The following is a 20444-nucleotide window of genomic DNA, read 5'->3' as shown; positions in this document are numbered from 1 at the left end:
GTTATTTATGAAATTCAGCTTAATTTTAGTTTTTTTTTCAGTTTGGTACGGTTCAGTGCACCCAGGTAAACGTACCAAAACCTATACATTATCTTATATATAAATTATATAAGAAGAATTTATTTAATATCAAAATAAACTCGCGCTTTCTAAGCGCATATCAAAATCTAGTACTTTCTCTGTTTCTGAATATAAGATTTTTTAGGTAAAACACACTTATTAAAAAAGTTACTTTTTATCTAAAAAATATCATTAAAATTATAAATTAAAAGTTGTTCAACCAATTACAAAATAGAACTATTAAATTTGATTGGCTACACAATTTTTGATAAACTTAAAGTTACCTAGAAATATGAGAACATCTTATATATTGGAACAAAAAAATTCTTCAAAACATGAGTATATATTTATAACAGTCACAGCTTAAGCTTTTGATGCCAATCAATCTTTTAAACTTTTTAAAATAACAGCCGTCAAATTCTCTAGAGTCATATTTCTAAAGCCAGAAGCCTAAAGCGAAACTCCCTGATCGGACCTTGAGTAGTTTTAAAATTTTATATTTTGCGAACACATCTGGTTTTGAATAATCTACGGAAAAGACAAAAAAAAAAAGCATCTTTGTTTGACTTTTGCTCTGCAATGTTCAACGATGTTACAAATCCGACCCCACATCCTAAGAAAATTACATTTACGCATATATATTCTCATTTTGACTAAATTAACCCCCTCCCATGGGAAAACTGTCGGAGGAAGCCCTACGAGATTGGTTTCACTGGAAAGGATCGTTCTCTTCCGCCATAACACTCTCCTTAATCTCCTGAATCATCTTGATCACTTGTCTCATCGTCGGTCTTTGCTCGGGCGACGTCACACGGCAAAGACAAGCTGTTTCAGTCATCATCCCAAGCCTATTATCCTCTGCTCCTTCCTCTTCTTCTCTCATTGCTCTAACCCAATCAAGCATATCATGAGGCGCCATAAACGGATGCCTGGACGCGTTCTTACCGGTCAAAAGCTCAAAGATCAAGACACCGAACGAGTAGACGTCGCATTTGGAAGTTGGTCTACGAGATGATTTTCTGATCTCAGGGGCTTTGTAAGAGGAAGAGTTGGGATCATCATCATTAGAAGAAGAGGAATCTGTTAAGACGCTGAGGCAGTAATCAGTTAAACAAGCTTCGAAGTCATGTCCGAGGAGGATGTTAGTTGATTTAAGGTTTCCATGGACTAATGCTGACGATGTTTGGTGAATGTAATATAAGCCTTGAGCAACATCTTCTGCAATCTTTAAACATGATGTCCAATGTAATGGCTTTGCTCTTGAGGATCTTGAACCTGTGAAATATTGGAATTAGTTAGTCACATTTGGTGTTGGGTCCAATACAGGAGCAAGAAGCAACAACAGAAACAAACATTCTTAGTGTAATTCGTAAGGTTCATCACACAAGTGCATGTAAAAATAATAAAATATGTTTAATATGTGTCCGGCATATAAGCACTAACGCAAGGTGTAGAGACAGAGTGATGGCAAAAAGATGAGATTTCACGTGAAAAAACAGCACAGAGTTCCACCAGGGTTCTGTCTTCTTCCACTAATGCTAAGTAATTTCAACGGAGACTTCAGAAAAAAAAAAAAAAAAAAAAAAAGAGCAAACGAACAAAAACTTTTTTTAAAAATATAAATTATTACAAAAAGTAAGACCCGCGATTGTCGCTGTGTGGTCAGCTTCAGTTCATCAAGTTCTCACTACTATAAACTGTGCACAAAACCCGCCACACAGAAAAGACTCGTGCAGTGCTTGAGGGTTTAAGTTTTTTAAAATAAAGTATAGTTAATTATAGTCAAAACAACTTACGATTTGCCACGTCATCATGATTAAGACCTTAAACTAATGATTTTAACTAAACGGTGATTAATTAAAGTAAAAGTAAATTCTCAACTCGGTGGTGACTCGCTGAGTTTAAAAACTAAAACCCTACGAAGATCGAAGAAGATGAACGTACCGTGAATGAGATTGAAGAGGCTGCCATTGGGTTGGTAATCGTAGATGATGAGTCTCTCTCCGTTTGACTGAAAGTAAGCTCTAATCGGAACGAGATTCTGGTGCCTGAGTCCACCAACAATCTCCATGTGATTCTCGAACGCCTCTTCGCTCGTCACCGCCGTTTTAGCCGCGTCTAGTCTCTTCACCGTCACGATGAGCTGGTTATCAAACACCGCCTTGTACGTAATCCCTACCGATCCTCTCCCCAAAAGCTCCGCCGAAGCTCGCATCAGCTGCTCCAGAGTGTACATCCCTTGACTCGTCTCCCCTCCTTCCCCGCCGCCGCAGAAGATCAGATTCCCGCTGTTTGGGACTCGGCTTTGCGGCTCCGTGGCGGCGGCTCGAAACTGAAGCTTCTCCACGGAGCTTGAGTTTGAGTTCGGATTCAAAACTGGAACGGCTCTTGTGCTTAGAGCTTGATTCTGGTGCTGGTGAGAGGAGGATGACGCGTCTCCTTTTTGACTCGGTTCGTAAATCTCGTTATCGTTCTGTTTCTTTATCACGAGAGAGAAGACGACGAGGCAGAGACCGAGGACGATAAGCGACGCGAGACCGACGGTGAACCCCAGAACCAACCCATTCTCTTTACCTTTCTTCTTTGAAACAACCGGAGAGATAACCACCGCTCCTCCGTTCTGCGCCTGCGCGCTTTGCCCCAACGGAGCTTGCGACGAGGAAGAAGACGACGTCGTTTTGTTACTCGACCCGAAGAAGGGCGAGCGTGAAGAAGCGCACGCTCGGTTGATGATCTCCCCGCATAGCCCTGGGTTGGACTTAAACGACGACGCTTCGAATCGAGACAGAGTCGGTGTAGCGGGGATGACTCCCGTTAAGTTGTTAACGGAGACGTTGAAGGAAGTCAGGAACGACTGGTTAAGCGACGGGAGCGTGCCGTTAAAGCGGTTAAACTCGAGATTTAATGAAGTTAACCGGCCGAGAGCGGTTATCCCAGACGGAATCTGACCGGTGAAGTTGTTGTGGGAGAGAGAGAGAATCATTAACCGGTGAAGGGAGAGAATCGAAGGAGGGAACGCTCCGTTGAACTCGTTCCGGCTGAGGAAGAGAGACTTCAGGTTAACGAGGGGGGAGAGATCAGGAACCGGGCCAAAGAGGGAGTTGTTCTCGAGACTCAGAACTCGGAGCTGGTCGAGACGGCTGAGAGTCGCGGAGGAGAAGTAGCCACGGAGTCCGACGCCGGAGAGAACAAGGCGAACGACGCGCCCCTGTGCGCATTTGACGCCGCGCCATTGGCAGTAGTCGTAACGCTCGGTGAGGGAATACAGGAGCTTGTTGTCGAGATCGGCGGTGGATTTGAAAGAGAGTAAAGCAACTGCGTCGGAAGGAAGCAAGGAGTTGAAGTAGTTCGGCTCCGATGATGAGAATCCGGCGGAGACATGGAGGAGGAAGAAGAGAAAAAGCTTCACTGACATTTTTTTTTCACTTTTCTTTTTTGCAAAGCTAAAGTCCGTTTGGACTAGGAGAGAGTTTGGGGCTATGAAGTGGATCACGTGCTTGTGGTGAAATGTTTTTAGGCAGTGAATATATTTATTTTGTACCAACAGGATCGATTAATTTATTATTTTCCAGCATTACGAACTTTACAAAATATGAAAAATACTAACTTATGGTGCAAATTATACCTAACATTCCATTGAATTGTGTAGGTAGGAGAAAATGACATGGTACGTGTAAGTTTCGTTATTATCATGTGCATTTTTATGTTATTTCGTAAACTTTATACTAGTACAAGTCATTATGAATGTAAGTTAGAAAAGTGCTGGATTTATCATAAACATCTTGTAAAAGTTACCGCGCTGTTGGTTAACAGAATCATGTATTTCTTAAAAAACAGTGTTTTTTATTTTTACCCGAGGCGGTCAAAATTATGTTTTCCGAGAAGAATCGCATTGGGACTGTGGGTAGCGAAAGTGAAGCGCGTAGGAATTGGCGTCTTGAGCCACTAGTGAAAGTGTGAGTGAGTCCGTGAGTGGGGCTATAGCCGTTGCTGATTGGTCCTTAGGGAAACGACTAGACTCGTAGCCAAGCAAGTGTGGTCCTTTTTCTTGTTTTTCTTAAATTTCATCTCTGCGACCAAAACAAAATGATGAGGTTCTAATATCTAAAACGTAAAACAAACCAATACTGTTGTCGTGTATGTAAATTTGGGGGAAAATTAATAGTGATAGTTATTGACAATTTGACATTGTGGCAAAGTTTGGAGAATTCTACGGCATCGTTCGACTTTGGCTCCAATCACATAAAATCTATTTGTTCCCACTCTTCTATGTTTTCTTATTTTAATAAACGATGAAAAGATTGTCTACTGGTACTCACTTTTTCATGGTGCACTTTCTTTATAAAGATCATTCAAGATAAGCAGAGCGTGCTGCTTTTGTGTGACTCAAAACAGCATCTCCACTCTCCATTTACGTCATTTCCTTAAACATTGAGTTTTAAAGACTACGCTAAATTCTCATTTTTAATCAATTAAAGAATAAAGTGATGCGTGGCTATACGGAGAAAAACTAACTAAAGTGATTGGTTCAAATTCAATACGGATGGTGCTTCCAAGAGGAAATTGACTTCATCATTTGTAAACAAGTTCTAAAAAGAAGCGCCCACCTGTATACTTTAGACTTATTACGTATATCAGTATCACATCAAAAGGTGGATTATATACTTAACTAGCCAATCCTCGGATATCAAAAGAAGCATATAATGTCTAAAAGTTTCAAATCCAGCATATGGATGGGCTACTATAAAGCCCAAAAGAATACACCTTATTATATGGGCCATGTTATAGCAACTGGATTTCAGTAAATGATTCCTTTGTGGGTAAGGCAAAGTCCAACCTAAGATTAATTGGCCTCCTCGTGAATGTTGATGAATGAAACCTCACACTATCACCACACAACTTTTGTTATGTTATAAATATACAGTATTTAAATTAGCGAGCATCTATTTATAGATTTCCCACACGTTCAGCACTCTTTTTTCTTCATTGAACATATAGAATTTGATACTTCACAGAAAATATGTTTACACCACATGGTAAATTGATTAGTTTTAAAGTTGTTTTAACTCAGCTCAATGAGTTATTAAAGATATGATAAAGCTGGTTTCTCCTAGTCTCTCTTGGCTCTGGTATGTGGTAACTATAAATCAGATGAAGCGTTTACTTTGTTTATGTTGAGCATCTACATTGTAACACCATTTTAATAACAATATTGTTACATGATAATAATATTTAAATGCATTAGTTTTAAATATTATTTCGTAAGAAAGAAAACAAAGAGAAGAAGAAGGGACAAAGACATGTGGACTGTAATTAGTTATGGTGTCACTTTGCAGTAACCAAAACGCCGACACCTCTCTTCTCCCTTCTTCTTCCTCCCACCAGCTCCATGCATATACGGTACAACCACCTCCTAACACAAACACACCCTCTTTAATTGTTTACAATTTTCTGATTACATTATCAATATAACCAAGAATTAACATTTGTTGTTTTTGTTTTATTATATCTCAGTTTCGCCAAATTTGTATTCTTCCCAACAAACCACAAGTCGCATTATAGTTTAAAGATCTTGTTGATAATTAATATAAGTCGTTTATTTATTTATTCTCATTCAGTTTAAAATTATTATGGTAAATTTATGTCTTACAACTACGCAAAGATTTATGTCTTACAAGTTACAACTACACATAAAGAAATCTACACATAAAAACTACAAGTCACATTATAGTTTAAAGATCTTGTTAATAATTAGGGACTCTGATAATTAATATAAGTCGTTAATTATTATTTTTCTCATTCAGTTTTAAATTATTATGATAAACTTATGTCCTACAAGTTACAACTACGCATAAAAATTTATGTTTATAACTACACATAAAGATCTACACATTTTTTTTTTGTTAAAGAAAAGATCTTGTGATAATTAATAGAAACCACAAGTCGCATTATAGTTTAAAGATCTTGTGATAATTAATAGAAGTCGTTTAATTATTTATTCTCATTCAGTTTAAATTTATTATGGTAAATTTACGTCTCACAACTACACAAAAATTAACCGGACCTCGTGGTCTGGTGGTATAGGAACCTCGGCTGAGGTGCCCGCCATCACGAATTCGAGCCCCGGCCACAGCGGATTTAACATCCCTTCCGTTGAGGCGCTGGACCCTCTACGGGAGGATAGTTAGAAATGTGGCTGCCCAGATAAGATAGCAGAGTTATCAAAAAAAAACAAAAAAAAACTACACAAAAATTTATGTCTTACAGCACATAAAACCCACAAGTCGCATTATAGTTTAAAGATAAATTTTTTTGTTTGACAAAGATATAGTTTAAAAATCTTGTTGATAATTAATATAAGTCGTTTAATTATTTCTTCTCATTCAATTTTAAATTATTATATGGTAAAATTTATGTCTTACAACTACACACAAAAATCATTGAACAACGTTTTTAACTTTCAATGTTCGTCTTTGCAAATCTGAACAAAACTCCTTGGACTAGTCGCACTTCCAGTATTTAAATCTTATTTAGTTTATGATTAAAAAGAAAAATCTTATTTAGTATATTGTGTGTTGACAAAAATATAGCTTACTGTAATTTGTGAATTAGGTAATCTTCTTGTTAGATAAATGTTACTCTAATTTGTATTAGAGAAATGTCGCCTTCAGAAAAATATCATAAACGAAACAAATAATTTAAGGAAAGGTTACACAAAATTAATAAAAATTCCAGAGCGATCAATTAATGTATTGACCAATCGTCGTCAATCTCTGATAGGTTCTACTTCAAATATTTGGTTTTTAATACTTCGCAAAACCACTTTTAAAACGGAGTCATTCCCTTCGTCTTCTCCCTCTGACAAAAAAAAGAACAAAACAAAAAAACAGAGGTAAGAAAAATGAAAAGCGGAGGGAACACAAACACGAAGCTCATACTTGTTCATCCATACATTCAAAAACAAACAAGCTCAAATCGTCTATGGCTTCTCGCTTTTGTCTCTTTCTTCACCATCGCTTTTCTCCTTACTCTACTCTACACCACCGACACCATCATCTCCTCCAAAAACAGCTCCGTCGTCTCCTCCGTCGTCAATTCAGCCGTCTCCAACACTCCCACCTCTCAGTTGCCAACGAGCGCCATCAATGCTCTGCTCCACTACGCGTCGAGATCTAACGACAGCTTCCACATGTCATACGGAGAGATGAAATCGATCTCCGACGTCCTCCGCCGCTGCGCTCCGCCGTGCAATCTCCTCGTTTTCGGCCTAACTCACGAAACACTCCTCTGGAAATCGCTGAACCACAACGGACGGACCGTGTACATCGAAGAGAACCGTTACTACGCGGCTTACTTCGAAGAAATCCACCCGGAGATCGAAGTGTTCGACGTTCAGTACACGACGAAGGCTCGCGAGGCGCGTGAGCTCGTGTCGGCGGTCAAAGAGGCGGCGAGGAACGAGTGTCGTCCCGTGCAGAATCTTCTCTTCTCCGACTGCAAACTCGGTCTCAACGACTTGCCGAACCACGTCTACGATCTTGACTGGGATGTGATCTTAGTCGATGGACCACGCGGCGACGGTGGTGATGTGCCGGGAAGGATGTCGTCGATCTTCACGGCGGCGGTTCTTGCCCGGAGCAAAAAATCCGGAGGGAATCACAAGACGCATGTGTTCGTTCACGACTATTACAGAGAGATCGAGAGACTTTGTGGCGATGAGTTTCTTTGTCGGGAGAATCTTGTGGAATCTAACGACATGCTTGCGCACTACGTTTTGGAGAGGATGGATAAAAACAGCACGCACTTCTGTCGTGATCGTAAGAAACGCTCTGCTTCTCCTTCGGCTTGAGTAAAATGTGCGCTAAATCTTGTGGAGAGCAATCAACAGACAGACGACGGTGGTGGACCTGGTGGTTGACAACGTCAATCGCGGAGGAGTCTTTAGTAAAATAAAAACCTTGTTTTTCCACCTTTGTATCTTTTCTCCTACTGTTGTTATTCAAATCTTTGACCCATGTGAAAATTTCAATCAATTAAAACTTTACAAAAACGTATATGCTTGAAGGAACTTAGCTAAAAAATAGGAGTCCAACATTAAATTTGTACCCATAGTATATTTTTTTATATTTTTCACACAAATTAAAAAATAACAAACTGTATTTACGTTATTAGTTATACACATTTAACTAATAATATTTAAGATAAATAAAATTATTTACAACTTAAGGTTAAAATAAGTAAAAGTTGTATTGAAAATTTAAAATAACAAAGTATTAAAATGACATTTTATGAAATAAAGGAAGTAACACTTTTACTTCAAAAAGTATTTGGACAGTGATACAACATAAAAATCCCAATGAATCAAGAACGTATAGATTCAACTCTCTAAACCCTTTGTGGAGACTCTTGTAGAGTATCTATCTTCCTTTTCTTGTAGAGTGGAACTCGTCCTCCAAGCTCTTTTAACTGGTCCACAAGACCATACAGAAACTCAAACGTCAATATGTTTTGAGCATTAAGCTGCTCCCTAACCTGTGGATGAACCCTAAACCAATCTCCCAACATCTTATGCACGTGAGACCGAATCATCCTCCATGGAACCGGATGCTTCTCACATAACTTCAAATACTCAACAACTAAATCTCCCTGATCTAACCCTCCATCGACGTATCCCTCTTCTTCTTCACTACCTTTAGCCCATTCAGTTGTTCTAAACCCGGCAAAGACCGCCGGGTTTTCAAGAAGCGTCTCAGCGGAAAGAACACCTTCAACGCCCGTCTCTCTGATGCAGTCCTCCACATCTTCAATGCATCTCACGTTCCCATTGGCCAATACAGGGATTCTCAGAGCGTTTCTCACCTCCTTGATGGCGCCCCAATCGGCTCTAAACTTTTTCCCGTCTTTCTCATCTCTGGTCCGGCCGTGAACCGCTAGCAGCGAGCAACCAGCGTCTTCTAGCATCTTGGCGTAGTTGAGCGTATCTTGAAGGTTAGGGAAAATGCGGATCTTGCAGGAGACGGGAACAGTGAGGTTCTGAGCTAACTTTTCAACAAGTGATTTCACCAAAGGAAGATTATCCATGAGGAATGCACCATAGTTCCCTCGCCTCGCAATACGTTGAGGACACCTGGAACCAAAACGTCCCAAACAATCTTACCAACTCAGTAAACCAAGCTTCAAACTACTCTTAAGGTCACTGTGCTCTAACGGCACCCAAATCACTGAATTTAAAGCTACTAACACTCATTGAACTCTTAACAATTCCACAACCTACGGAACCAAATCATTGAACTATGTCTAAACTAACAAAACTTGAACAGTGCTGAGATAAAAAATTGGATCTTTATTGAAGATTGAAACTACTAACACTCATTCAACTCTATCATTTCCATAATCTCCGAACCTAAATCATTATACTATGTGTGAACTAACAAAACTTCAACAGTGATGCGATAAAGATTCCATCTTTATTGAAGAATCCTCCCAATATAGAAAGATGTGAAGTTACCCTAAGTTGATATCAACATAATCGCAGTAAGGTTCGACTTTCTTGGCAGCTTCCAAGAGAGTATCAGGATCATTAGCACAGAACTGCACAAACAATGGCCTGTCCTCCTACAATACCCATTAAAAAAGTATATATAAGTAAGTAACCACGGTTTCAAACGACCAATTGAATCATGAGAGAGTGAGGTATACCTCACAAGTGGTGAATTCCTTGTTTCGATTATCAGTCTCGGTGAAGATCCTAGAATGCAGCATCGGTGTATAAGCCGCTTGAGCTCCGTATTTCTGGCAGAGCAATCTAAACGGCAGCTCTGAGTTATCCACCATTGGAGCTACTATATACTTCGGTCTACCTAGTTTTTTCCAGTGTGCCCAAGCCTGCTCCACTCTAGTATCAATGCTCGCCGGCGCTGTTTCCAGCGGCTTCTCAATGTGCGCATCACTCTGCTGCTGCTGGTCCGAGCAGAGGAGATCGTCGCGCACTTGCGATGGATTCGAAGTCTGTGTCATTGTTCTGATTCGTAAGAGGGGAGAGTCTCGGGTCCGAAGAAATTTGAAAAGAGAAAGAGACGAGGGTTTCATGAACTGACGACGGTGGACCTATACATCGCCGCCGCCGCCATAAATTAGGGGTTGAAGCGAATCGTTTAAAAGTTGTGGTTCTGTTTATTTTGGGCCTTTTTGGGCCTTATGGATAAAGACACAAGCATGGGTTAATATGGCATTGAATTTGTAATCCAGCTTATTCATTACATGCGTACGGAGAATAAACTGTTATTATTACACAGCTGCAGACGGAAAAAGAGTAAATTTTAAATAATAAAATTTGTTGTTTGTGACTTATAATAATAGTAATATTTTCCATTTTATCGATGAATGTTTGTATAAACATGTTGAAAATGAAGCGCTATAATCCACAAGCAACCTTTGCTTAGAAATAAAACTTCAACAGAAACCAAAATCGTACGACTTTATTATTCATCCGTTGACTGCTGACGTAACCCAGCACCAATCATTAGCGTCACATCTCTCTCATTAAACACGTGCTTTACCCCCAAATCACTTCCTTAATAATCACTCCACCTTATAATCTCACGACATTAACGCTTGAACCTCTCACAAATCTCAAGCCACGTGTACCGTCGGTTTATATAATCCAACATTGCTTTTACTTTTCGATTTCCATTTTTAAAATATGTCCGTTGTACCAGCAGAAGGCGAGCAACGACAATATTAATTAAGATAATTAAGCCGTAAATGCAAAGTAATTAATTAAATTAATCATTCTTAGCAACCTTTTTTCCCTCTTTAATGTTCACTCTAAACTGTTGAGAAAGGAGAGAAGAAGCGGAGAAGATGAAGCTCCTCTCTGCATTTCGATCGAGTTACTTGAATCGTCGAGGAAGCACCTTCAGATCGTTAGATCCGTCGTCGTTCGACGGAGCTTTCATCCCCAAGCCATCTCCATCCTCAATCTTCTGGCTAGCGATTCACTGCCTCTGCTGCTTGATCAGCTTGATTCTAGGGTTCCGATTCAGCCACTTGGTCCTCTTCTTCCTCTACTCCACCTCCGTCACCAATCTATACACCACCACCGCCGGGGTGAGCCAGCTTCTCCAGCTGAAGCCTCTGGAGAAAGCCAACGTCACGGCGAAGAGCTCTCGAGTGGTGGTTGGAAGACACGGGATCCGGATCCGTCCCTGGCCTCACCCGAACCCGATCGAAGTCATGAGAGCTCACCAGCTGCTCGAGAGAGTGCAGAAGGAGCAGAAGTCGCTCTACGGCGTGAGGAGCCCCAGGGCTGTGATCGCGGTGACGCCGACTTACGTACGGACGTTCCAGGCGCTTCACCTGACCGGAGTCATGCACTCGCTGATGCTCGTGCCTTACGACGTGGTGTGGATCGTGGTGGAAGCTGGTGGGAAGAGCAACGAGACGGCTTCGTTCGTCGGGAAATCGAGATTGAAGACGATTCACGTTGGTTTTGATCAGAAGATGCCGAATACTTGGGAAGATCGCGGCAAGCTGGAGAGTAAGATGAGGATTCAGGCGTTGAGGATCGTGAGGGAGGAGAAGTTAGATGGGATCGTTGTGTTTGTTGATGATAGCAACATGCATAGCATGGAGCTTTTCGATGAGATTCAGAATGTGAGATGGTTTGGTGCTTTATCTGTTGGGATACTTGCTCACTCTGGTAATGCTGATGAGTTGTCGTCAGTCTTGAAGACGAATCAAGAAGGGAAGCCTTTGTCAATGCCGATCCAGGGTCCTAGTTGTGATTCCTCTGGGAAGCTAGTGGGGTGGCACGTTTTTAATACACAGCCGTATGCTACCAAGACTGCTGTTTATGTTGATGACAAAGCGGCGGTGATGCCTAGTAAGATGGAATGGTCAGGGTTTGTGTTGAACTCCAGGTTGCTATGGAAGGAATCTGCTGTTGATAGACCGGCATGGGTTAAAGATGTTAACAACTTGTTGGATGGTAATGAAGAAATTGAAGATGGTCCGTTGTCCCTGGTCAAGGACCCTTCCATGGTGGAAACACTTGAAAGCTGTGGCCGCAATGTATTGCTTTGGTGGCTCAGGGTTGAAGCTAGAGCTGATAGCAAATTCCCACCTGGGTAAGTTTGTTGTTCTACTACACTCATCCCTCTCTGTTGTTGTACTAAAGTCATAATCTCATCTTGATTTTGCAATCATTATACTTGTATGCAGCTGGATCATAAAGTCTCCCTTAGACATAACTGTTCCATCAGAAAGGACACCATGGCTAGACTCCTCCTCAAAGCTCCCAGTGGTGACCAAAGAAGAGAAAAACAACCAACCAGCCACGGAAAAGCGCTCTGGTAAGCCAAGAGGATCAAAGAGCAAGAACAATCGGGGAACACAAGAACCGAAAACTACTCGTTCAAGGAAATAAAACGAATAGAATGAGTTTTCATTTCGTATTATTTTTTCACCGAAGATATCAAAAGAAATTGTTTGGTGTGCATTCGCTTCATCCTATAAAATACAAAATTGATTTAGTGATTCGCTTCGTACTCTGCAACCATAGCCTCAACCTCACGTTCCTTAGCTTTGAGCTTCTCCTTCAGTTCTTCAATTTCCTTTAAATGCTTTTCACAAATGCTCTCTTGGCTGCTGCAATGGTGTACATTCTCTTCTCTGGTCTCCTTAGAATCATTCTCCGTGTTCCTTCTCTTTTTGACAGGGACTCCACCATCTTGAACATTTTTGCGAACGTATAGTCTAGATATTGATCCAGAACTCGGTTGAAACTGAACCATTTTCTGTGGCAAACTCCAGTGATTTCCGTCTTATAGTCAATAACGGGTAGGCTCGGTTTCACAAATTTGTCAAGAACCACCTGATTCATGAGCTTCTTCAAGTTAATAAAACAAAGGCAAGAACAATCACAATGCTTTGATCAGAGAAGATGAATGATCAAAATCAAAACCTTTAAATCACGGTCCACAGCGGCAACCCTGACAACAGCTTCACTGCCATCTTAAGAATGTGTGCAAATCTTCCTTCTTTTTGAAAGTGGAAAGAAAAGCGACCAATACATCGTCGGAGCGTCGCGAAGGATCGCCCACACTCAAGCCCAATCCCTTATCGTAAGAGTTTAGAAACTCCTTCCATCCTCCGTTTTCGCCTTCTAACCATCTATTCTGCACTAGCTTCACCAGATCCACTAGGAAATCAAGAAATCAAAGGTGACAAATATTCTATCGAGGCGGCGTACCTTCTTCTCAGCACTCGCTAGTTTATGCTCCATAACCACCGAAACTCGTGGAAGTAGAGCGGAGAGTAGTACCAGTACCGGACGATCGCTCTGTGAGTTTTCAGAGGCGGCGAGACTCGAGAAGATGAAATAAAGAAACAAGGATTGGGGGAGACGTTTCACTCTCTTTCGTGCCTTCATTTCTTGGCGGTTGCTTCATCTTTTAATTACCATTATGCCCTTTTCTAAAAAAATACAATCATCAAAATGACCGAAATCTTTTATTAAAAATATGAATATACACTTATACCCCTAGATTAACTAATCCAAACTTTATTTAGAGTTATTAGTTGAAGGTTGAGTATTTGGGATTAAAGTTTAAAATTTTATAAAATAACAAATAAATATTAAAAACTTTTAAATGGTAAGAATTGCTCCTTTGTATATAATTCACTGTATTAGATAATAAAATTACTAAATTCAACTATAAACGAGAGTGATTAATTTATACTACACACGTAGACGACTGGTATTTTTGTAATCCTAGTTACATCTTATAAATAACCCCCATGACAATTGATTCATTTGATCAAACATTCAGAAACAGAGAGAAATAACAGATAAACATTCTTCGGAACAATAAAATGAATAACTTAACATGACATGTAGTTATTTGGCGAGATTCCAGTTTGTGTTCCCATTAGAGGAGAGGAGGAGGCAATGGATATTGTAATCTGTAGAGGGCCCTGGACTTTTGCAGATATAATAATGTTGGTGTTACAAAGATGGACTCCTAACCATGGTATAATCATCGAGGAAATTGGAAGGTGTGGGGTTAAGAGAAAGAAGACTAACTCCACACAAACTAGTGATCTGAAAGAATAGGCAGAGGATGTTGTGGCTGATGCTAACAGTTTTATGAGAGGCGCGGTGGACCCAGAACCACCATAAGAACAGCCGTCGAGGTTTAGGTACAGACTCGACTTTCGTGAGAGAGGAGAAGTTAGATGGGATTGCTGATGATAGCAACATGCATAGCATGGAGCTCTTCGATGAGATTCAGAGTGTGAAATGGTTTGGTGCTCTATCCGTGCTCACTCTGGTAATGCTGATGAGTTATCATCAGAGTCTTGAAGACGAATCAACAAGGGAACCCTTTGTCAATGCCAATCCAGGGTCCTAGTTCTGATTCATCTGGCAACTTGTGGGGTGGCACGTTTTTAACACGCAGCCTTATGCCACCAAGACTGCGATTTATGTTGATGACAAAGCGGCTGTGATATTGTTAGGAGTGAACCTAATCACCCCTTTGATACCTTAGAACACAAGTTGCTTTGATGCCAATTAAGGCTCCTCCTCGAAGCTAAGAGAGTGTGAAAACAAACTAATAAAACAAAACACAAGTTACTACAATTTTCTCTTTTTCTTCATTCTCTTCACAACTCATGCTTAAAAACAAAACTAAATAAACAAAGTAACTACTACGTGAACATGGGCAACAAACACATCCCCTACACCCTTCCACTAAACAAAAGGTTAAATAAAGACAAAACATTTGAAACCATTATTACCAACCCATCAGATATGCCTAGTAAGATGGAATGGTCAGGGTTTGTGTTGAAACTCAAGGTTGCTTTGGAAGGAATCTGTTGATGATAAACCAACATGGGTTAAAGATGTTAACAACTTGTCCTTGGTCAAGGATCCTTCCTTGGCGAAACCACTCGGCCGCAATGTCTTTCTCTGGTGGCTCAGGGTTGAAGCCAGAGCTGATAGCTAGGTCCCACCTGGGTAAGTTTCTTCTTCTACTAAGCAAAATAAGTGCAAAACTCTCATCACAATCTCATCTTGACTTTGCAATCTTTTTTACTTGTAAACAGCTGGATCATAAACTCGTCCTTAGAAATCACAGTGGGCATCAAAGAGGACACTGTGATCAGACTCAGCCTCAACCCTCTACGGAGAAACAAGAATCAAAAGCTTTTGATGGTATCAGCAGCTCGTTGAAGGATATAAAACGAATAGGCTGAGTTTTCACTTCATATTCTTTTTTCACCTTAGATATCAAAATAAATAGTTTGGTGTGCACTGGTTTCATCGAATACAATACAAAATCTCACGAGTTTCAACTGATAAAAATAAAAATTTGGAACAAAATAGTATCTGATACGGATGATGATTAAACGTTAAGTCTTTCACCTTTGATTCAGTTTCTTTTTGAGGTTAGTTATCATCTTATCCTGCGCCTCAACCTCACGTTCTTTAGCTTTGAGCTTCAGTTCATTAGCTTTGAGCTTCTCCTTCAGTTCTTCAGTTTCCTTTATATGATTCTCCTTCAGTTCTTCGGTTTCCTTTATATGATTCTCCTTCAGTTCTTCAATTTCCTTTATATGATTTTCACATTTGCTCTTTCGGCTGCTGCAATGGTTTACATTCTCTTCTCTTGTCTCCTTAGCATCATTCTCCCTCTTCCGCCTCTTAGAACTCACTTTGATCTCCTCTGTGTTACTTCTCTTCTTGGCAGAGACTTCAGCGTCTTGAACATTTTTACGAACGTATAGTCTGGATACTGATCCAGAACTCGGTTGAAACTCAACCATTTTTTGTGACAAACCCATTTTATCCTGAAAGAAAGAGATTGCATACACATATCATATAGGTTTTCTAAAGATTGCTACAGATCCTGAACATGAGCAGAGAGAGAGAGAGATGATCCAAAATACCTTGACTATATCTCCATCAACGTTATCAAATGCTTGATTTGCTTCGTCTTGACTACTAAAAACAACTTCTGCGCTATAATAACCTCCTAGCTTCTTTGGTGGCTGCCCAAAAAAACAAAACATGATCCTCAGTTTCCTAGTGAGCAGGAAAACATTAGCATATTGGGGTTGGGTTTACAATAACCATTACCTTAACCTCGACTTTGAAATCTCCCGTAATAACTCCTTTTAACTCTTGAGAAGGGACATTACGAGGGATCTTATGAAGATAGAGACTTGCCTTCTTCGCCTCCTGTATTGTCTTCTCAACCTCCAACATCTGATATGGATGCATTGCGTTTCAGAAAACTACATACACATTTTTTTTAAAAAAAATTGGAATTTAGTTGAATAGTAACAGTCAGTCTTACTTTTTCAGTTTGTGGGATCGAGGTCTCTACTCCTTTCTCCACAACAGCAAGTACAAGCTTCATAGCAGCGGCAGCGTCGTGAACGCAATTGTGAGCAGCACCCTCCATTCGCAGTTCCTCATCCAAAACAGACTGGAGCAATTACACCACAACAGGATTTATCAAACTCTTATAGTTAACTCGAAGTTAGAACAAAGTAATAAAGGGTTCACATGCTTGCCTTGCATAGATTTAACAAAGAAGGTGTTCGAGAATTGTTTGCACCGGAATACTTGAAGACAAGAGAGGTATCGATTACTCTCGCATGATCTACCTTCAACACTGTGATCACAGAAACTAACGCGTAAGCACAATAAAAACTATAAAGAGACAATTTTGGAGAGTCTTGCTAGATAGCTAACCTTGAAGATCATTGTGCAAACCGTGACCAACTAAAATAGTTCCCTTAGAAAGAAACCTCCGCAGTTTTTTCTGAATATCAGCAACAGACAGAGTGGCTTTCTCAAGATCCTCAGCAGTAACTCCAGTGATTTCCGTCTTATAGTCAATAACGGGTAGGCTCGGTTTCACAAATTTGTCAAGAACCACCTGATTCATGAGCTTCTTCAAGTTAATAAAACAAAAAAAAAAGCAAGACAATCACAATGCTTTGATCAGAGAAGATGAATGATCAAAAGCAAAACCTTTAAATCACGGTCCACAGCAGCAACCCTGACAACAGCCTCACTGCCATCTTCACAGGTAACCATCTCACAATCAATAGCAAGCATTCTGGTTGACTTGATCACTTTTGACTGCTTCTTGCCAGACTTAGTTACAAACCAATCCTGTTACGCAATCTCAAAACATCTTAATCATCTCTCATATGCTCAAACCTTTTCTATTAGATTAACTTCTCCATCACATACCTCGGCGTGGGAAGGGAAAGCATAGTAGATAGGGTACCTAGGATGCGTAATAGTCATTCGAACTAGCCTCTGCAATGCCAAACAAATTATAAACAAAAGAAAAAACATTAATACTCAAAACAAAATGTTCTTCAAAAAAACCTGCTCAGGAGTCTCTTTATCAGGGGATTCCTGCTTGAATTTCTCAATCAGATTACGATTAGCATCACACTGAAGAACCCTAGCCAATAGCTGCCTATCTTCCTCCTTGTCAAAACTCAAAAGAAAAGCGACCAATACATCATTGGAGCGTCGCGAAGGATCGCTGAGACTCGCTCCGAATCTCTTGTCGTAAGAGTTTAGAAACTCCTTCCATCCTCCCTTCTCTCCTTCTAAACCTTTCTTCTGCACTAGCTTCACCAGCTCTACCAGCACCTTCAAATTTTGATCCGCCATGATAGTAAGTATCAAATAAGAGACCAAGTTAAAAGGAAAGAGGCGGCGTATACCTTCTTCTCAGCAGTGGCTAGTTTATGTTCCATTACCAAAACTAGTGAATGTAGAACGGAGCTTTTTTCAGTCGAGTAGTACCGGACGGTCGCTCTGTGAGTTTCCAGAGGCGGCGAGACTGGTTAAGGTAGGAGTTTCTTAGGAGAAGATAAAAGAGAAACGACACTTAGGGTTTTACTCTCTTTCGTGCCTCTTTTTTTTTTTAATTAATTTGTTTGTTAGGGCCTAGGGGGCAGCTTCATCTTTAAATTACCTTTCTGTCCTTTTCCGTTAGTTTATAACCGTAGGTAGAATTATACATAAGATGACTTCTACATTTGAATGCTTGGTTCTTATAAATACTACAAAGTCAAATAATTCACATCATTCATATGACCAAACATATTCAGAGAAATAACAAATAAACATTCTTCCTTGGAATGACTTTTCTAATTGACAAAGTCTTCTTCTTACACACACAGACATGAAATAGGATTACAGACAAACAGAAATCAAACAAGAAAGTAGGTAGAAAGTTTTTTTTTTTTTTTTTTTTGCCAATTATCGTTTTTATAGGCTTTTATAATATAGTAGTTGATCAAGTAGAACTAGAACCATTGTCATTATGAGACCATCTCCTGAATCTGCAACTTACTAAGTTCCTTCCGGTAAAGAACCCGAACTTTGACCTAATCGTCGCTAATCTACTTCCTCCATTGTTGCTTCCGCCACCGTTACTTGAACCAACGATCTCTGGGACACCACCACCGGCTTGACCCACCCTAGACTCCTCCAACGCTGTTTCACTCTCACCATCAACCGCTACCGTTGCTTCGGTTTCATCACCATCCATACTCACCACAAGCGTCCTCCTCTGTTCGCGAAGCCACTCTCCAATCTCCCCAGTCACCACTTTGCATTTCTTCACCTTCAACTTCACCAGGTTAGGACAACCAGCAGCGAGCGCCTCGATCCCTAGATCCGAAACCGGACACCCTTTGATACAGAACTTCCTCAACGCCCCGCATTTCTTAGCGATGCAAGCGATCTCCGTATCCCCTATGGTTCCGCTCCCGCAAAGCGCTAGCCTTTCGAGCTTCTCACAGTTCGAAGCAATGGCTGATAAACTCTTGTGCGTTGCGTTAACGCCAATCAGCACAAGCTCTTGTAAGTTCAGGCAGTGTCTAGCTACAGCCACTAGACCTTCGTCGCCAATCCTGTTAGTCCTCCAACCATCGATGTGAAGCTTCCTCAGCAGCTTACATCTCTCAGCGACATCAATAAGACCAAAGTTGGAGCACTCTGGTGTCTTCACTATATGCAAAGTCTCCAACTTTGAGCATTTCGATATCGCGGAAAGCCCAAAATCACTCACTTGGAGCCTCTCCAGGTGAATTTCACTCAAGGAGCTATCTCCTTCACCGATCATTTGTAGAACCTTATCCCAATCGCCCAAACAACGAATAATCTTCAGCGTTTTCAGCGTTCTAGTACTAGCAACCAAAGGCTCAAACACCTGACCATTAACAAGCTCCTTCAAGCAAATAGATCTAAGCGTTGAAGAAGACGAACCATCTCCCGGCAGGTGAATCAGCTCAGCTGCCTCGTGAATCCCTCTGAGCCTCTTCACCGACAGCTCCTCAAGAAGCTTGCAATGCTCAAGCATAGCGTTGACGCCTTTCGCTCCGAAGTTGCAAGATCCAACGGAAAGCTTCTTCAGATTCCTACAGTTCCTAGCGAACTCCACCATCCCCAGATCCGTGATCTCGCGGCAGCCACGAAGCTTCACGCGGCTCAGATTCAAACAGCGAACGGAGATTACCACCAGAGCTTCGTCGCTCAAGCTTACGGACTTCCGATCGCATCGGAGAGCGAGCTTCGTCACCGAATCGAACCGATCGAACATCGATGTTAGAAACGAGAAGATCTCAGCTCTAGCGTCGAGCGATAGGCGGTGACGGTTCTGACCGTCGACGAATAGCCACCGTTTACAAACGAGAGAGCATCGTTTCCGATCTCCAGCTCCGAGGTACTGAAACACGTGAGCTAAGCACTCGTCTGGTAGATCTAAAGTATAATCACGATCGTTTTTCCCCGAATCCATCGAATCTCCACCACTGATAATCAACGGAGACACAGACCATAGCCTGAGATCTACCTCTCTTCCGTTCGATTCCGCCGTAGACGACGGCGCTTGGCCCATCACCGATAAGGTTTCGTCTACTTCTCTCCTCCTTTCCTCTCTAATCTTCCTTTTTTTTAATCGAGTCTTTGTTTTTTTTTTGAGGGAATATAAAGTGAAAACAGTAACGGCCCATCCCGTGAAATAGGGGACCACGTGGCATCATCTTAGTCGTTACGTTACGCTCGACCCAGCTTTCACTCGAACGCGCCTCTTCACTTGATTGCAGCTGTTCAATGTATGATTTAATCGCAATCGTTGATTCTATCGACTTTTTAGCTTTTTATTAATGCTTTTTTGTGACCTCTATTCACGCTCTCCTCTGCAAAATCATTACTTCGCGTGTTCAACGGTCAAAGTTCGGGTTTTCAAGACGGTAGACTTTGTTTTACTCTATATGAATGAATGAACGAATGAATGAATATTCCATATTTATATTTGATTAATACGCAGCGGATGAGA

At 40.8% G+C, this 20444-nt stretch overlaps 5 protein-coding genes and 1 pseudogene across 6 annotated transcripts; 2 read left to right on the top strand and 4 right to left on the bottom strand.

The window, feature by feature from the left end:
- Nucleotides 1–604: 604 nt before the first annotated feature.
- On the bottom strand, nucleotides 605–3627 carry LOC106390466 (probable inactive receptor kinase At5g67200). Its single transcript, XM_013830935.3, has 2 exons — nucleotides 2005–3627; nucleotides 605–1335 (listed from the first exon to the last, which is right to left on the bottom strand). Exons 1-2 carry the CDS (start codon nucleotides 3473–3475, stop codon nucleotides 770–772), a joined length of 2037 nt encoding a protein of 678 aa, XP_013686389.2. The 5' UTR covers nucleotides 3476–3627; the 3' UTR covers nucleotides 605–769.
- Nucleotides 3628–6814: 3187 nt separating this feature from the next.
- On the top strand, nucleotides 6815–8121 carry LOC106391069 (protein IRX15-LIKE). The gene has a single exon (XM_013831633.3). It carries the CDS (start codon nucleotides 6962–6964, stop codon nucleotides 7907–7909), a length of 948 nt encoding a protein of 315 aa, XP_013687087.1. The 5' UTR covers nucleotides 6815–6961; the 3' UTR covers nucleotides 7910–8121.
- Nucleotides 8122–8288: 167 nt separating this feature from the next.
- Nucleotides 8289–10238, bottom strand: LOC106390335 (tRNA-dihydrouridine(16/17) synthase [NAD(P)(+)]-like). Its single transcript, XM_013830778.3, has 3 exons — nucleotides 9760–10238; nucleotides 9569–9675; nucleotides 8289–9187 (listed from the first exon to the last, which is right to left on the bottom strand). The coding sequence occupies exons 1-3, from the start codon at nucleotides 10147–10149 to the stop codon at nucleotides 8446–8448; spliced, it is 1239 nt and encodes a 412-aa protein (XP_013686232.1). The 5' UTR covers nucleotides 10150–10238; the 3' UTR covers nucleotides 8289–8445.
- Nucleotides 10239–10724: 486 nt separating this feature from the next.
- LOC106390334 lies at nucleotides 10725–12593 on the top strand (annotated as a pseudogene).
- LOC106390333 (small RNA degrading nuclease 3) lies at nucleotides 12485–18057 on the bottom strand. 2 transcript variants are annotated; one of them, XM_013830776.3, is made up of 12 exons: nucleotides 17821–18057; nucleotides 17474–17746; nucleotides 17333–17401; nucleotides 17108–17251; nucleotides 16826–17012; nucleotides 16645–16745; nucleotides 16425–16556; nucleotides 16205–16333; nucleotides 16015–16116; nucleotides 15549–15915; nucleotides 15013–15014; nucleotides 12485–12653 (listed from the first exon to the last, which is right to left on the bottom strand). In XM_013830776.3, the coding sequence occupies exons 1-12, from the start codon at nucleotides 17851–17853 to the stop codon at nucleotides 12591–12593; spliced, it is 1602 nt and encodes a 533-aa protein (XP_013686230.2). In that variant the 5' UTR covers nucleotides 17854–18057; the 3' UTR covers nucleotides 12485–12590. The 2 variants fall into 2 exon arrangements, with proteins under 2 accessions (XP_013686230.2, XP_013686231.2); XM_013830777.3 differs by lacking the exons at nucleotides 12485–12653; nucleotides 15013–15014 and having other exon boundaries at nucleotides 15314–15915; nucleotides 17821–18056.
- Nucleotides 18058–18215: 158 nt separating this feature from the next.
- LOC106390332 (F-box protein SKIP2-like) lies at nucleotides 18216–20095 on the bottom strand. Its single transcript, XM_013830775.3, has one exon. The coding sequence runs from the start codon at nucleotides 20001–20003 to the stop codon at nucleotides 18399–18401; it is 1605 nt and encodes a 534-aa protein (XP_013686229.2). The 5' UTR covers nucleotides 20004–20095; the 3' UTR covers nucleotides 18216–18398.
- Between the last annotated feature and the right edge of the window lie 349 nt (nucleotides 20096–20444).

This window comes from Brassica napus, chromosome C7 (genome assembly GCF_020379485.1).
Source record: "Brassica napus cultivar Da-Ae chromosome C7, Da-Ae, whole genome shotgun sequence".
Classification (NCBI taxonomy): Eukaryota; Viridiplantae; Streptophyta; class Magnoliopsida; order Brassicales; family Brassicaceae; genus Brassica; species Brassica napus.
This window is presented reverse-complemented; position numbering and strand designations above follow the sequence as displayed.